This window comes from Haliaeetus leucocephalus, unplaced genomic scaffold (genome assembly GCF_000737465.1).
Source record: "Haliaeetus leucocephalus isolate CR32 unplaced genomic scaffold, Haliaeetus_leucocephalus-4.0 Scaffold224, whole genome shotgun sequence".
Taxonomy (NCBI): Eukaryota; Metazoa; Chordata; class Aves; order Accipitriformes; family Accipitridae; genus Haliaeetus; species Haliaeetus leucocephalus.
The window spans coordinates 570,368-586,004 of NW_010972660.1; the positions used below are offsets into that span (position 1 = coordinate 570,368).

At 59.5% G+C, this 15,637-nt stretch overlaps 2 protein-coding genes across 2 annotated transcripts in view; both read left to right on the forward strand.

Moving 5' to 3' along the window:
• Positions 1-6: 6 nt before the first annotated feature.
• Positions 7-13,721, forward strand: RHOT2 (ras homolog family member T2). Its single transcript, XM_010567014.1, has 19 exons — positions 7-71; positions 572-630; positions 1,810-1,891; positions 2,016-2,059; positions 3,363-3,416; positions 3,849-3,901; positions 4,455-4,563; positions 5,030-5,131; positions 5,588-5,686; positions 6,140-6,248; positions 6,532-6,652; positions 7,523-7,607; positions 8,729-8,874; positions 8,963-9,063; positions 9,136-9,266; positions 9,729-9,809; positions 10,018-10,140; positions 10,246-10,448; positions 11,836-13,721. Exons 1-19 carry the CDS (start codon positions 35-37, stop codon positions 11,951-11,953), a joined length of 1,857 nt encoding a protein of 618 aa, XP_010565316.1. The 5' UTR covers positions 7-34; the 3' UTR covers positions 11,954-13,721.
• A 1,718-nt stretch (positions 13,722-15,439) lies between these two features.
• Positions 15,440-15,637, forward strand: part of RHBDL1 (rhomboid, veinlet-like 1 (Drosophila)) — a 5,094-nt gene continuing 4,896 nt past the window's right edge. The window contains exon 1 of the mRNA XM_010567049.1: positions 15,440-15,464. Coding sequence (XP_010565351.1) covers positions 15,440-15,464 — 25 coding nt within the window. The remainder of the gene's footprint in view (positions 15,465-15,637) is intronic.

The following is a 15,637-nucleotide window of genomic DNA, read 5'->3' on the forward strand; positions in this document are numbered from 1 at the left end:
CGGCGGCCCCGGGAGCAGCGGCGGCGGCGCCGCCATGAAGCGGGACGTGCGCATCCTCCTGCTGGGGGAGGGTAAGGCGGGCGGGGGGGTGGGCTCCTGCGGCCCTCCGGGCGGCCCGGGGCCCGTAGGGTGCCACCCGGCACCGGGAGGGCTTCGCCTGCGGGGGAGGCCGGGGGGGAACGGCCGGGCCTGCCCGTGGCCCCGGCCCCCGGGGTGGGGGGGAGCTGGCGGCGCGGGAGACGTGTCGCCCACTGTGGACGGTGGCAGTGCCCTCCGGCCGCCGTTGCCAGCCCCGCGGGCTCCCGTTTCTGGCGGCTCCTGCGGGCGAGGCCCTTGCCGTGGGCTCCCTCCAGCAGCCCCGGTCTCCTGGCCGTGGGCGAGTCGGGCTGAAGCGCCGCACCGCTTTACCGGCCTCCGCCCCGAGGTCTCCCGCAGGGCAAGGACACCGACGTCCCCTTCGCCCTCGGACCGAACCGCCCCGGGTCCCGCGGGTGTGACTGAGGCCGGCCGCTGCCCGCGGCCCACTCAGGCTCTGCCGAGCCGGTGCCAACGTCTTCCCTTACTTTCCTAGCCCAGGTGGGGAAGACATCTCTGATCATGGCTCTGGTGGGCGAGGAATTTCCTGAAGAGGTGAGTGTGAGGGGCACGAAGACACCCCTGGGCCCCCTCGCTGGGTGCCCGGCCAGGCATCTGTGGGACGGCTCTGTCCCGAGTGGCATTAGCCAGAGGCGAGATGTTTGGGAGGTGCACACAGCTCCCTGGGGACTGGTGACAGGCACGGGGCTGGTTCATGTGATTTTAAGCCTGTGAGGACCATGTGGAACTTCTGCTGAAATGGTGTTTTCTCCAGTTTGGGCTTTGATCCCTGAGTTGGGGCCCTGTCTGCCCTGGCAAGGGGTGTAGGTACCTCCCAGGGCCCTGCTCCCCACAGCCGCAGCCAGCATGCTGCAGTTGGGGGTCTCTGTGTCCACCAGCATAGCAGGCCGTGGGGCCCAGCCTTGCCTCGCGCGGCAAGGCCGTTTGCTCCCCAGCTCTGGCCTCGCTACAATGGCATTGGCACAGAGCCCTTGGAAGGGGTTGAGCCAAGTTCCCTGCCCTTCTGTGCCCATCTGGAGATGGGCTTGGTGCTTTGAGCTGGGCTATCTGTGAGGAACAGCATCCAGCCTGCCTGCGCATGCCCTTTGGAGCCTCCATCTCAGTGGCTCACAGTCCCATCGTAGTTTGGATAGGGAAACAGGATTGGTCTGGCTGGGCATGTTTGCCCTGTGCTGTTAGGTGGCTTCTCCCGCTGCCCATGAGCAGATGGTGCCCTCTGTGACGTTTGCACTGGGAAGCATCAGCTCTGGGTGCCTGGGGGAGGATCAGCTCTGCACACCTTCCCGTACTCTCACAGCAAAGCCCGGACAATCAGCTTAGTGCTTCTCCCAGCTGCCAAGAGGTCAGGCCAGAGAGCTGGGGGAGTGCTGAGGGCTTATCTCCAGAGCTGTAGCAGGGGCGGCAGCGCTGACTTGTCTGAAAGATGGCTACCCCGGCAGGACTTGGTGCCATCAAGAGCTGTGTCTCGAGGAGGGGCTTGGGTCTTGGGGCTGGGAGGCAGTTGGAGGTTTCACTGCAGGGATGCTGGATGTACTGTAGTGAGCCACAGCAGTGGCTGCAGCAGTGGCCAGCGATCTGTGGTCTGGAGCTTATCCCACCCTGGCAGGGGAGGTTGCCGGGTAGTGGTCATGCTGGGATCTGAAGTCCCTTGTCACCCATCCTCTCGGTTGCGTTTGGCATGGCTGGCTGGACCAGAGTCTGCTGGCTTTGCAGGTGCCCCCTCGAGCGGAGGAGATCACAATCCCAGCTGACGTCACCCCTGAGAAGGTCCCCACACACATAGTGGACTACTCAGGTAGGGCCCTGTCCCTCCTCGCTCCCTGCCGGCCTCGTTTTTCCCCTTCTCTCCCCAGCTGAGGGGAGTGGGAAGGGGTCCCTGCTGCCGGGGACGGTTGGTGACAGCTCTCTTCTCCATCCAGAGTCAGAGCAGACAGAGGATGAGCTGCAGGAGGAGATCGCTAAGGTGAGTGGGGCTGGACGGGGGTGTTGCGGGGCAGGAGGCTATGGTGCCTGTAGCCCTGCAGCCCGTGAGTGATGTGTGGCTTCTTGCACTCCCCATTAGCTGCCTGGAGATGTGCAGGCAATTGGTTATCTGTGGATTAGTGCTATGAGTTTGTTTAGAGGTTTGTTTAATCCTTCTCTGTCTTGTAAGCTGTTGTATGTGGCTTGTCCTGGTCCTCCGGGGAGCCTCCGGAAGGAGAGCGGTGGGGTGCAGCTCGCTGCCCACCAGGAGGTGGAGGAGGCTGCTGAGCAGATGATGTGCTCTTAGCTTCAGGATGTTCCCAACAAGCTCAGAAGAGGGGAGAAGCAGTTGCTGAGCTTGGGCAAGACCCCCCTGCTCCCTACGTTAGGTCCCTGTGGCTGCCTGATGAAGCAGTGGCACAGAGGAGTTGGTTTGGAAGCTGGAGTGCTGGACAGGGAGGGATGAGGGCTCCCACATCCCTCAGAGCAGCTATGGAGGAATAATCCAGCCGTCCGGCTGTGGTGGGCCCAGCTGCTCTTCTCTGCCATGGGATTAACCTCGGCTCTGTGCAGAGGAGGACCTCTTGATTGTGGATAATAAAACTGTCTCTCCTCTGTGCATCTCATGGGAGCAAAGCTATTTAATCTCTCCACCTCGGTGGCTAAGGGCCAAGGAGGTGGGCTGGTGGGCACGGGGTTCCTGCTCCCTCCACCCAGACAGTAAGAGTATACAGAAGCTTAAAATGGCTCCAGGAAATCCTGCCTAAACCCTTGTGTGTCGTCGGGATTAGCACTAAACTCTCTCCTGAAAGGGCCAGTGATCCCTCCTGTCTGCTTCAAATAAAGCATTGGTGTCAGCGCTGTCTGCACGGGGTCAGGGAGGGGAGGAGGGCAGCGGCCGCCGGCCCAGCACAGGGCATGGGCAGAGCCATCACGAGGGGGACAGTGAGGTGTGGGAGCGGGGAACCGGGGTGTCAGGCGTGGAGGCAGATGTGCTCATGGCAGCTCCGGAAGCAGAGGAGCCAGTCTTTGCTTCAAGCAGCCCATTGTAGAGCTCGTGTTGACAGCAGGCGAGTCGTTGCTGTTGGAGGGCTGTGTGTACGTGTGCGCGCTCACGCGCGCTCAACTGCTACTGCCGGGTTTCCGTGCAGGCATGACAGCGGCACGTGGGGCTGGAGCTGCCTGGCCGCGGGGCCGGCTTGATGGCTGTCAGGGCTATGCCTCAGGCTCAGACTGCCTCCCCCCTGCAGTGGGTGCACCACAGGGACCCTCGCTCACCAACCTCTGCCGCTTCTCTCTTGCAGGCTAACGTGGTCTGCGTGGTTTACGATGTCACCAAGGAGGCCACGATCGAGAAGGTAATGGGTCCCCCACTGGAGCCCTGAGCAGCTCCGCTCTGGCAGCAGCACCAGAGGGGAAGAGGTTCCCAGCGCTGGGTCCTAACTGGCTGCCTGGGTTTTTTGGTGTGGGCGAGTACTGATGCCCCCCAACCCTGCAGAGGATTTGGGGTTCCAGACCCCTGCAAGCAGAGGCAGGCTGGGCGCAGTCCAAGCTTGCTGCCACGTCGGCTGTTGTCATCACGTGCTGGGGGGCAGCAGGCTTGTCACATCTTTCTGCTGGCATCCAGCATCCCTGGGTCTGCTCTGCCTGCTGGTGCGGGGGAATGCCGGGGAGCAGATGGCTGCAGGGCCCTGCTGACTGCTGCGGCGCCTGCGCTGGGAGCTGCGCTGGGAGCTGCCTCTCCCTCCCCAGGCTGTGCTGACAGGCCTTTTCCTGTGCTCGCCTTTCAGATTCGGACAAAGTGGATCCCCATGGTGAACGGAGGAGTTGAAAAGGGCTCCAGGTACCGTGTGTGGCGTGGTCCGTGGATGCAGAATTGGAGGATTTGGGAGGCCACAGGGTGCCCACCACCCATGCCTCCTCCTGAGGTTACTGAGATCAAACCAACTTTGTGGCTTGTGCCTAGACCACTTGTAGCAGAAGAACATGGGGACTTTTCTCCCTTGCAGATCTAGCCAAGTCAGAGGGCCATGGGAGAGGGTTCATTCCTCCCTTGTACACTTCTCAGCCAGGCAGGGAGAGGAAGCTGCCCAGGGAATACGGGAGCACAGAAGCCATAATCTGTGTGTGCATCACTTAGGCAGAAGGCTGCTGTGCTGGATTAAAGGCTTGTGAACGTACTGTTGCTGGGTGAAAGCGTAAGCGGGATCAGGCAGTCTGTTTCTCCAGATGGATGCTCCCAGCCGTGGGAGGCAGGAAAGCTGCTGTGGACCTTGTGGAGGAGGGTGGGGAGGCTCCCCAGCCTGCTGCCTCGGAGCATGTGTGGCTGGGGCAGCGCTGAGATCGAGAGATGGGTAGCTTCACTCGTGCTCTCTGACACTGTCTTTCTTCCCCAGGATCCCCATTATTTTAGTGGGAAACAAGTCTGACCTGCAGGTGGGGAGCTCCATGGATGTCATCCTGCCCATCATGAACCAGTTCTCAGAGATCGAGACCTGTGTGGAGGTGAGGGGACTGGAGGGTTTCTGCAAAGCCTTCCTGAGGGGTAGAAGCGCTTGTCTGGTGTAAGCCAGGGAGCCTTTGTGCTTGTGGAGAGCTGCCCTGCTAATGGCACTCTGCAGAAGAACCCCTGTCTGGGTCTTGAAGGCCTGTGCTTTAGGCTTTCTGTCCTTTGCCTTCCTTGCAGGGAGTGGGTTTCAGTGTCTGCCCATTCTGGCTCTCTAGCTGTAACTGGTCTTGGAGCTACCTGCAGCCCTTGTTGGGTCTGGGGCTGTGGAACAGGCACAGCAAAGCCGGGGCATGAGCAGGAGGTTTCCGTTTTGTTTTTTCCTAATGGTGGACAGACATTGCTCTGTGCTTTGATGAGCAACTTGTCTGACTCAGGGAGCTCATATCATCTTCCTTCTGCCCCTTGTTACAAGACCATTGCCTGTCCCCGCTCACAGGGCTTTCTCTTCCTTTGAATCCCTAGTGCTCTGCCAAGAACCTCAAGAACATCTCTGAGCTCTTCTACTATGCCCAGAAAGCTGTGCTGCACCCCACCGCTCCCCTCTACGACCCAGAGGAGAAGCAGGTAGGAAGCACTGCTCACAGCCCCTGGAGGAGTCTCCTTCCCCTCACAGCGCTCCGGTCTCTTGCTGTGCTTTTGCCCCTGGGGGTAGGAGGGTGGAGAGTTTGGGCCGATGCAGCCAGAACAAGGCGAAAGCACCCATCTCCTGTGCTCAGAGCAGCCAGCGAGCATATCCAGGCCAGAGAGATCTGCAAGGACTGGGGGCACGTTGGGGCAGAAGCCCTCATGCTCCAGACCATGTGTTAGCCATGGTGGGAAGGGTCCAGGAGAAAACTTCTCTGTGGGCTGTCCTGCTTCTGACTCCCACCTCCAAGGTGGGTGTGGTACTGGCCTAGCTGGACTGTGTTCCCAGCCAGTGCAGGAAGGGAACCCCTCTGCGCATGGGGTTTCAGGAGGCAGGAGGAAGAGCCAGGCTGAAGGTGATGCCCTGTTTTTGTCACCGTGGTTGGTCCCTTGCAGCTGAAACCTGCGTGTGCACGAGCGCTGACCCGGATTTTCAACCTCTCGGACCAGGATAACAACCAGATCCTTAGCGATGATGAACTCAACTACTTCCAGGTAGGACTGGCTGCGGAGCTAAGTATTCCCCAGTCCCTTGTGGAAAGCCCCTGGGGTCCCTTTTCCTTCCAATACCAGGCAGAAAGGCTGCCCTGTCCTGGCACAGCTGTCCTGTTTGCATTCAGTACATCTGCTGTTGCGCAGCTGAAGCACCATAGAGTGCATCTTTGAGCATGTGGGGATCCACAGGTCTTCCATTTTCACTAAGCTTGGGCCGAGTTTGCTCTGCTGTAGGAAGAGGAGGAGGCTCTGGAGATGCTGAGAGTCATACTTTATTGGGATACTGAGGAACAGGAATTTGGTCAGGGTCTAAGGAAGTAATCCCTGAGCTGGGTGGATTTTCTCTCCTAGAAACGCTGTCTCCTTGCCAGGGGAGAGGGATGTTGGCAGAGACAGAGGGTTGTGCTGTCTATATGCTTTGCTGACAATGACATTCTTTCTCCTGGGAGGTAGAAGTCCTGCTTTGGAAACCCACTGGCTCCCCAAGCCCTGGAGGACGTAAAGATGGTTGTGTGGAAGAACACCACAGATGGGGTGCAGGACAACGGCCTGACATTGAATGGTAATGGCACAAGGGCTCCATGCTCCTTCCCAGCGAGGGATGGAGGGACCCATCTCCTTCAGCACATTGTGAGGGGCCCTGTCTTTGGGCAGAGCCTCTCGGCTCTCATTCCAAGCCTAATTAGTCCCTCTTGTCAAAGCAAGCCTGAGCCTGCTGTGGCTACTAGAGCTCCCTGTCCAAGCAGCCTGTTTTCCCAGGGAAAGCGTGGTCCTGAGGAGTGGATCCCTGAGGCTGAGTGCTTGGTTGGCCCCACTGTGTCTGAGCTGCCTGATCTCTCCTGCAGGCTTCCTTTTCCTCAACACACTCTTCATCCAGAGGGGCCGGCACGAGACCACCTGGACCATCCTTCGCCGTTTCGGCTACGACGATGAGCTGGCACTGACAGATGACTATCTCTACCCACAGTGCGTATCCTGCCATGGAGTGGGGCGGGCAAGGTGTGATGTCCCCGTGGTGTGCAGCTTGGGCTCCTCAGCACCTTTGCTGGCTCCTTTCTGCACCCTGGGGTCTACTACGTTCCTCAGCTGAGGCTGAATCCTCACCCTTAGCTCATGGTCAGGTTCATGCTCCTCATCTTCCCCTGTGGGCAGAAGCTAACACGTGGGGTTGGCGACGAATACAATGGGCCTTGGAGCTGCTGTCTGTGCTGCTGGCTCTGATGTAGGCAGGCAAAGAGGTGGGGAATGAAGGACTGTCCCTGACTTCCCTTGACATCAGCAAGGGGTTTTTGAAGGCTGTTCTGTCTCTGCCTGAGCTGAGGCAGAATGACTCTGTTGGGAGCAACGAGCTGTCAGCATAGCCCTCTCGGCTGATTCTGCAGCTGCTGTCTCTTCTCTCCTCCCTGCCACCCTGGAGGTGGTGATCTGGCAGTAATGAAAGGGTTTGGCTTGTGAGCTGCCTCATCCTCTCCCCAGGCAGCAAGAAGGCTGCGTGGGGAGGCGACAGGACCCGTGCTGGTGGAAAGCACCCTGGGGGTAGTGCTGTGCCCTACTGAGGCCCTGGGCACGAGACAGAGCGAGGGCTACATCATCTCTCTGGCTTCTTGGGCAGTGTGGATATACCAAGGAGAGGCCACTGTGCATCCCTGAGGGCTTCTCCCCAAAACAAGGGGGCTGTGTCAAGGAATAGCCAGGCCTGCAGACAACTGCTGGCCTTGAGCAGGGAGGGAGTGGGGAGCTGTATCCTCTGGGCGAGATCTGGGTTGGCCAAAGACCCACTCACACACTGCCCTTTGTTCGGGGCTTCAGGAGGCTCACTTGGGTCTCTTCCGACAGGTTCCGCCTTCCCCCTGGCTGCTCCACGGAGCTCAACCACTTGGGCTACCAGTTCCTGCAGCGGCTGTTTGAGAAGCATGACAAGGTGGGCAGTGTGCGGTGGAGCTGCCTGGGGAGGGGACACTTTCTGCTAGGGCTGCATGCTTGGGCGTAGCTGCTCTCCTGTCCACCCCTCTGTTCCAGGGAGCGCTCCTTTTGCAGCTTCTTGCCGAGGCTTTGGGAGCAGGAGGTGATCACAGCGAGCTGTACATGGTCTGATGGCAGCAGGGTGTCGAGGGCATGGGATTGTGGTCACTACCCTTGACCAAAGGGCAGCCAATAAGTTTGTGCCTTCAGGGGATGGGTCTGAGTTAACATCAAACCAGCGTAGCCCCTCGTAGTGCCTGGCTGCAGCATGCAGGATGGCAGGGAAAGCAAGCACAGCTGCTGGCCTGCAGCCATGACCAAGCACAAGCATCCGCACAGCTGCCAGCCCTGTGGAGGGGGTGCCAGGCTGGAGAGAGGGAGAGAAAGCAACTGATTAGTGCCATACTCTGGCTCTTTGGAGAGTGGGAGAAGGGAATGTATTGGATCAGCATGCACCTGCTTGGACTAGTTATTCAGATGTTGGTGTGCACCTGGGATATGGCAGCTCTGTGGCCACAGGGAATTGCAGCACAGAGTCGATGCCCATCCCTGTGTGCCCAGATGCTGGCAGATCCTTTGTGTCATGGCCCTGAGGCACACCAGCATGAAGATGCTGTCTTGGCATGTTGCTAGCTGGCGGCCAGTGGCCCGGCAGCCGCACACAGACCTTGGGTTAGTTACCCTGCAGTGTGGAAGGCCAGGCTGGATTGATGCAGGCTGGTGCAGGGTGGCTGGCCCCAGGGAAGCTCAGGGCTGCAGGGTGAGTGTGGACAGGACCTGCCCGGTAGCAGGGCTGGCACTGGTTCCAACTGCAATTGTAGAGCAGGATTGGCTGGTCTCTTGTGCAGTGATGGGAGTCCCTGGGGCACAGGCTCTCTGCACGCTCATGCAGCTCTGGGCTTGCTTGCAGTTGATTTCTGCCATTGAAAGCATCCCTGTGTTGTTCTGCAGCAGCGAGCAGGGTGGCTTGTGTGCCGGGGACCCTCACTGGACCCCGATCCTTGGTATGACTGCAGAGAGCTACTGCTGCATCACGGGCTGTGTCCTGCCTCACCTGCTGACTCCCCTTTGTTTCGGCAGGACCAGGATGGAGCCCTGTCACCCATAGAGCTGCAGAACTTCTTCAGTGTCTTCCCCTGTGTGCCCTGGGGCCCCGAGCTCTACAACACGGTATGCACCACTGATAAAGGCCTGCTTTCCCTGCATGGATTCCTCTGCCAGTGGACGTAAGCTCAGTCCCTCTCCCTCGCCTTTAGTCACATCGCTTAGCCCTTGCTGACCTTTTCGGCTTCCCGGTACGCTCTGTCTCTTCAGGCTCGTGGCTTACCTGGATGTGCGGCACTGCCTGGAGTGCCTGGGCTACCTGGGCTACCCCATTCTCTCGGAGCAGGACTCCCAGACACAAGCCCTCACGGGTACGGCCATGCCCTCCCCTCCTGTCACGGCTCAGGTCCCTCCTCTCGCTCACCCAGCCTCTCTCCTGCCAGTGACCCGGGAGAAGAGGATCGACCTGGAGAAAGGCCAGACCCAGAGAAACGTCTTCCTCTGCAAGGTGCTGGGAGCCAGGGGCGCAGGCAAGTCTGCCTTCCTGCAGGCCTTCCTCGGCAGGAGCCTCGCGGTGAGTCGCTGCTCCCCTCTCTGGCCACGCTGCGGCAGGGTGTCCTGGCAGAGCAGGAGGCAGAGCCGTGAGGCCATTGAGTGATCTGCCGCGTGATGGCACCTCCCTGCCCATGGCCAGGCCCCAGCGTCCTGGCAAAGGGCTTCACACCCCACTCCATGCCAGTGGTGCCGGTTGCTGTGGCACTTGCATCCTTAATTTTGCCTAAGGCAGCATGCCCACTCCCTCTGCTTGTCCCGAGGATCTGGAGGGGCTATGCCTTTCCTGGGCAGCTGTATCTCCCTGAGGTGATGCTGGCTTTCCCTGCTTGTTATGAACAGCCCCGCATCTCGTGGCAGGCGCCAGCTGGCCTTCAGGTGGCTGTTACACCACAGGCGCTCGGGGCAGTGTGAAATGCTCTCCCTCCCCCAAGCACTGCTCTCGCTCCCTGCTGTCTGAGACAGTGGTTTTTTTCGGTGGCAGGCCCAGAGGGAGAACCCAGGAGAGCCATCCCTCTACGTGATCAACACGGTGCAGGTCAACGGCCAGGAAAAGTACCTTATAGTAAGTCAGGGAGAGGAGGGAATCGCTGCTGTGTCTGGCTCGCAGCAGGGCAGGGCTGTGTCTCCCCATATTGCTGCAGTGCCATCCCTTCACCCCTGGCCTGGGCTGTGGCTCCAGTCACGCCGGCACAGTCTGTGTGCTGGTGTGAGAAACAGCCAGTCTCCTTGAGACGGTGCTGTGCCACGCATCCTTTCCCCTCCTGCCCCAGCTGTATGAGGTCAGTGCCGACACGAAGTTTGTGAAGCCGTCGGACACAGCCTGCGATGTCGCCTGCTTCATCTATGACCTGAGTGACCCCAGATCCTTCAGCTACTGTGCCAGTATTTATAAGGTAGCTGGCAGGGGACCTATGGGACTTCAGCCTTTGCATGGCAGCCCCACATCTCCCGGCGGCTGGTTGCTTACCCCTCTCTGGGACTTCTCCCTGTCTCTGCAGCAACACTACATGGACAGCCAGATCCCCTGCGTCTTCGTGGCCTCCAAGACAGACCTGCCAGAAGCAAGTCAGCAGCCTGGGCTCTCCCCTGCTGAGTTCTGCTACAAGCACTGCCTCCCGCCGCCCTTCCTCTTCTCCTGCCACAGCCAGGGTCCGCCCAGCACCACCGTCTACACCAAGCTGGCCACCGCTGCCACCTTCCCGTTAGTATCCTTCCCGCGGAGGGGGCTCTTGGCTGGGAGCAGAGCTTGGGGAGGGGGGCTGTGTCCGAACTGTGCCTCTGCCCCGTTGCTTTTGGTTTGGTTTCTCTCTAGCTCTTGGTGTCATCTGCTCATGCAAGTAATTGAAACAAAAAGGCCACTTCTTCCCCTGCTTGGAGAGGGTGGAGGCTCTCTTCTGCCTTGTGTGTGTCTGGCAGATTTATTAGATCTTGCCACAGGAGTTTTTATTTTTGAAGCCTAAGATAAAAAAATGCTGAAGGGGAGTAGCCAGCCTAGTTTGCCGAGGCCTGCAGAGGCGGGGTGGCAGCTATTTTCTCCTGATGAGATGGATCAGACTGAAAAAGAGGTCAGTGAAGCAAGACCTCTGTTCGCACAGCCTCCCTTTGGGAAGGAACCGCACCTGAAAGGGGCTGGGTAACAGGGCAGGGAGGCAGCCAGGCTGGTCATGGGCAGTGAGGGGACATCTGGGAGGGAGAACATGTCTGCATGTGGCATCGCTCTGCTTGAGGGGCGGAGGGGGCTGAAAGCTGAGGGTCGGTGCAACGCTGGGGGCAGAGCCCTCCTGGGGAGAACGTGTGGGTGCGCTGGAAGACAGGATGGGATTACTAGTGAGTGGTTTTCCCTCTAGCTTCTTTTCAATAAACAACTTTATTTTTAGAGCTGACACTTTTTTTTTTTTCTCTTCTGCAGTATTAAAATTTAAATATTCTTAATATATCTTAGGGTATGTGGTATAAATAAATAACAGCGTAATGGAGGGCCAGGGATTGGCTGTTCTCCCCTGATTTAGTGGAGAATGAATAATGGATATGTCTTTCTTCCTTGGAGAGGAGCACGTTGATGCAGGACAGCGTGTGTTTAGGAAGTGAATGTGTATGCTCGGGCAGCACTAGTCCCCTTCCCTTACTGCCCTTAGGTCGGTGTCCCTGGCTGTGCCAGCGTCTCCACCCACATCCACTTCTGGGTCTCAGTGCACTTTGAGTTGTAAAAGCAGCTTGACCTAGAAAGGAAGATACATACCTCCTTGCTCGTACTAATTATTTAGGTGTTGGTGTGCTATTTCCAGACCATAGGAGGGTAAAGCCACATCCGTCCCACCAGCAGGGCAGGGAGCCTTCATTTGGTTTGATGATGATGCTGGGCAGTGGGTACTCTGGCTTGCAGGGCCGGGGAGCATCTTGGGGCTCTCTACCTTCAGCTGGGCTGTATCCCCCAGCCTGGAGCTGCGCTGTGGTCACCGTCCATCCCCCCAGGGACACCCCAACCTCCCTGCTTGGGGTGGAAGCGCTCTGGGCTGTGGGGGAGCTTGACGTTTGTACAGCCGTCTCTGTGCACCTCACTCACTGGCCTCTTCTCTCTTTCCTTGCAGCCACTTGAACGCCGTGGAGCTGGGAGCCGCGTCCTTCTGGCTCCGGGTGGCTCTGGGGGCCACGGTGACTGCTCTGGTAGGGTTCACGCTGTACCGCGTGCTAGCCAAGAACAAATGAGAGTCGCTCTCCACCCCGTCCTCCCTGTGACACCAGCCTCCCCGTCCCAAATGACGACCCAGTGAGGGGCCCTGCCTCAAGCTGGTCCCTGGTGGGAAATCCTCCTTTCCCCCCAGCCTGGATTGCAGGACCAGTGAAACCGGACTTCCCAGCACCAGCAGGATAGTTCCCCCAGCACTGGCCAGCCTAATCCTGCTGGCCTCTGCAGCCTCCTCACCCACATGGCTCCTGCCCAGCCGTGGCAGCAGGGGCCAGGCAGCTCTGCCTGGGGGCTCCACCTCACCGGCAGCTGGAGGATCACCCTCATCTTTTATTCTGTTAAATTTTTTTAACGTTTGTTTTTAAGCTCAAACATTGAGTGTTTCAGTATCTCTTGGGCCGGGCACATCCCTTCCCCGGAGGGCTGTGCTGGTGCCCTCAATTCTGGGGGGCAGCACTCCCACAGCCCCTCGTGCCTCCAGCAGCAGCAGAGCTGTTGGATGGGCTCATGGCTTCACCCCCCTGGGGCACACCTCCATCCCCTGTCCCTGTTTCCCTCAGCCAGAGCTGGGAAAGGCAGCCGTGAAGGGCCAGGCACTTAGACCCCCCAAAGCCCCTGTGTTTTTGGAGTCACTCCTGGCCCCTCCTGCTGGGACACTGTGGCTGCAGCCCCCAGCCCCGGGCTGCAAGGGGAGGGAGTGATACCAGGGTCTTGTCCTAGGCTCCTTCTCTCTCTTGTTTCTGCACAAAAATACTTGGAGTCCTGCAGTGTGCTAGGCTCTCCGCCCATCTGCCCTCCTCCCCTGCCTGGCTGCGTGGCCTGTCCCCTCCCTGCGTCACCAGTATTCACGGCCGCCAGTATTCTCAGGGCCCCAGGAGCCCTGGTAAGCTGGGGAGGGCTGTGAGGGTGTCAGGCTGCAGTCCTTTCGTGGCAGTGCCATCCCTGAGCTGGTGCCACGCTGTGCCACATGCTGGCATATGCCCCTTGTCCTGCTGTCCCCTCCACAGCGCCCTGGCCGCACTGAGGCTGTCCCAGAGTGCGAGGCTCTGGGTGTTGCATCTCCTGGTACGACTGGAAGCTCTTTCCTCCCCTGTCCCCTGCCCCGAGCTGGCATTAGCTGCCGGGCAGCTGCTGTGACTTCAGCTCAGCGCAAATCTGGGGCCAGAGTCCCACCATGTCCGTGTCTCCGAGTCCCAAAGAGTAAGGCCAGCCTGTGCTGGCCCCCACACAGCTCACACCCATCCCTGGGCTCCCATTCTTCCGGGGGGAGCCTGAGTCAGGTCCTGGCTCAGTAACACTAGCTCTTAGGCTTTTTGAGCACACTCAGGGTAGGTTTCTTTGCAGGCAGCTGGTGGGGCAGCACTGAGGTAACAGCTGGAGCTGCTTTTCTCTATGTTTTGTCTATTTAAACTTTTTATTGTGGCCTGGAGCCAGTGAGGGGGTTGAGAAGTTGCTGGGCAGCAGCCAGCATCTTATGGGGGCAGTCCCAGGGTGGTGCCCCTATCCTGCCGGTGCCTGGTCCCCAGCGCTGGCCGGATGAGGGGGTCCCTGCCTGTGCTGGTGCCACTCTGCCAGTCAGGCACCCGCTGCTGGCCTGTGGTTCATGGCACTGCCAAGGCCACATCTCTGGTGTTCCTGTATCCCTTCTCCGTGCCCAAGCCCACCACGCGTGGCTCTGCTAGCCAGGCCCGTGTCTGGTGGTCTGACCCCGCTCCTGGCACCAGTCCATGTCTGGCAAAGCCATACCGTTTTAGGAGGTTTGTTCTCTACATCAAAATAAATTTTTACACACCTTCTGCTTGCATACCGTCTCCTGCGTCTCCTGGGGAGCGGGACTCCTTGCCCCTGCCGGGGCTGCACAAAGCCTGGGGCCTCCCTTGGCTGCGTTGTGAGCAAGGAGAACCCAAGGGCCTGGGCTGCCCATTCCGTTTGTGGGCAGTTACAGGGATTTTGGGCAGGAGCTGAAGCCTGGTCCTGGGGGCCAAGGCTCAGGACTGGCCCAGGGATCCTTGGTGCTGGGGGACATGGATGCCTCTGCAACAAGTGCCAGCCAGCAGGGAGAGGCAGGGAAGGAGGTGGTGGGTCCCTGTGTCGCTCTGGCAGGATCTCACAGGCAGTTGGAAGTGGAAGATTTGGCTGCCTCTGTGCCCCTGGGGAGCTGTGGCTCTGTGTACCCTTCCCCATGTGGGGCTAGGGGGTCCATGCTTCCCTGCAGCTGCCTTCCCCCTGCTGTATGCCTGCAGCTCCCGGGGCTGTGCCGCCTCCCCTGCCTGCTCCTGTTTACCCATGGCAGCTTTTCCCTCGGCTATTTCTGTCTCTGCAGGTTCAGCCACGGGCGCTGGGCACTGGGAACGCAGGCGCAGCTGGGGAAAAGGCTTTTCGCAGCACCTCTCCAGGGCCTCTGCTTTGAGGCTGGATGGGACCAGACTGCTCCCTTGTGTGCGAGGGGGTCCCTCCGGAGTGGGAGAAGAGATCCTTCCCACTATGGCAAACTGGGGCATTCAGGGGTGCTGGGGCAGGGACCGGGAGGGAGCACGGCCGGTGCTGTTGTGCAGGGCGGAGGAGGTGATGCCAAGGTGGACAGGATGTATGGTGCTCCCTGGTGAGTTCAAGCCAGGTGCCGCGGTGCATATTAATAGTGCCGGTGTGCCGGAGCTGTACCAGGGCAGGCGTGGGGCAGGCAATGCACATGGCAGGGCTGTGGGAGGTCACCCATGGCCGCAAGCAATCCCTGAGGAAGGAGGCCAGGCATTACCCTGCTGCTGGGCATCTCTGCCTGCCCCGTGCCAGCCGGCATCACCGCAGCATCGCCGGCCTGCACAGGGCCCTGCCTGCTGCCTCCCAGCTCCTCTGCCCCGGTGTGGGGACAGCCCCATGCCATGGCAGGGCTGTGAAGCCCAGAGCTCCCCTGGCACTCACAGTGGGGCTGAGCTGTGGCCCAGGGGAGTGGGGACCGTGGCAGGGCTGGGCCCTGGGGACACCCCATCCTGTGGGACGGAGCGCCTGGCCCGAGTGCCGCTGTGCACGTCACGTAAAGGGTGCCAGTTCAAGGTAAGCGGTGCCAGTGCAAGGTAAGCATGTGCTCTGTGCTGCGGCAGGTGCCAGTGCTGGAGGGACTGGGGACCCATGGGGGATGCGCCCAGAGCTGTGCTGGCCTGTGGGTGCCAGGGTTGGGACGGAGGTAAAGTTTGCAGTCGCCAGTGCCAGATTCAGCAGGTACCTGGTGCTGATATGCTGCTATCCATACTGGGATGCAGGTACCATACCAGGATACAGATTCCTGTAGCAGGAGGCAGGTACCATGCTGTGATGCAGAAACACGTACCAGGATGCAGGTACTGTACTGGGACGTGGGTACCAGTACTGGGATGAAAGTACCCGTGCTGGGATGCAGGTGCTGTAAACCGAATGTGAGTTCCAGTACTGGGATGCAGTTACTGTACTGAGATGTGGGTACCAGTACTGGGATGGAGGTACTGTACTGGGATGCAGGCACCTGTACTGGGATGCCCGTACTGTACCAGGATGCAGGTATTGTACCAGGATGTGGGTACCCTATTGGGATGTGGGTACCAGTACTGGGATTCTTGTACCATACCAGGATGCAGATACCCATACTGGGATGTAGGTACTGTACCAGGATGAGTGTACCAGTACTGGGATGCAGGTACCATACTGGGATATGAGTACCAGTACCGGGATGC

Bases quoted from the DNA above. Each gene is read 5' to 3' on its own strand.
- RHOT2 (XM_010567014.1), top strand. From the start codon at position 35: ATGAAGCGGGACGTGCGCATCCTCCTGCTGGGGGAGG. The intron at 1,892-2,015 runs GTAGGGCCCTGT...TTCTCCATCCAG, and splicing joins ACACATAGTGGACTACTCAG to AGTCAGAGCAGACAGAGGAT. The intron at 6,653-7,522 runs GTGCGTATCCTG...CTCTTCCGACAG, and splicing joins GATGACTATCTCTACCCACA to GTTCCGCCTTCCCCCTGGCT.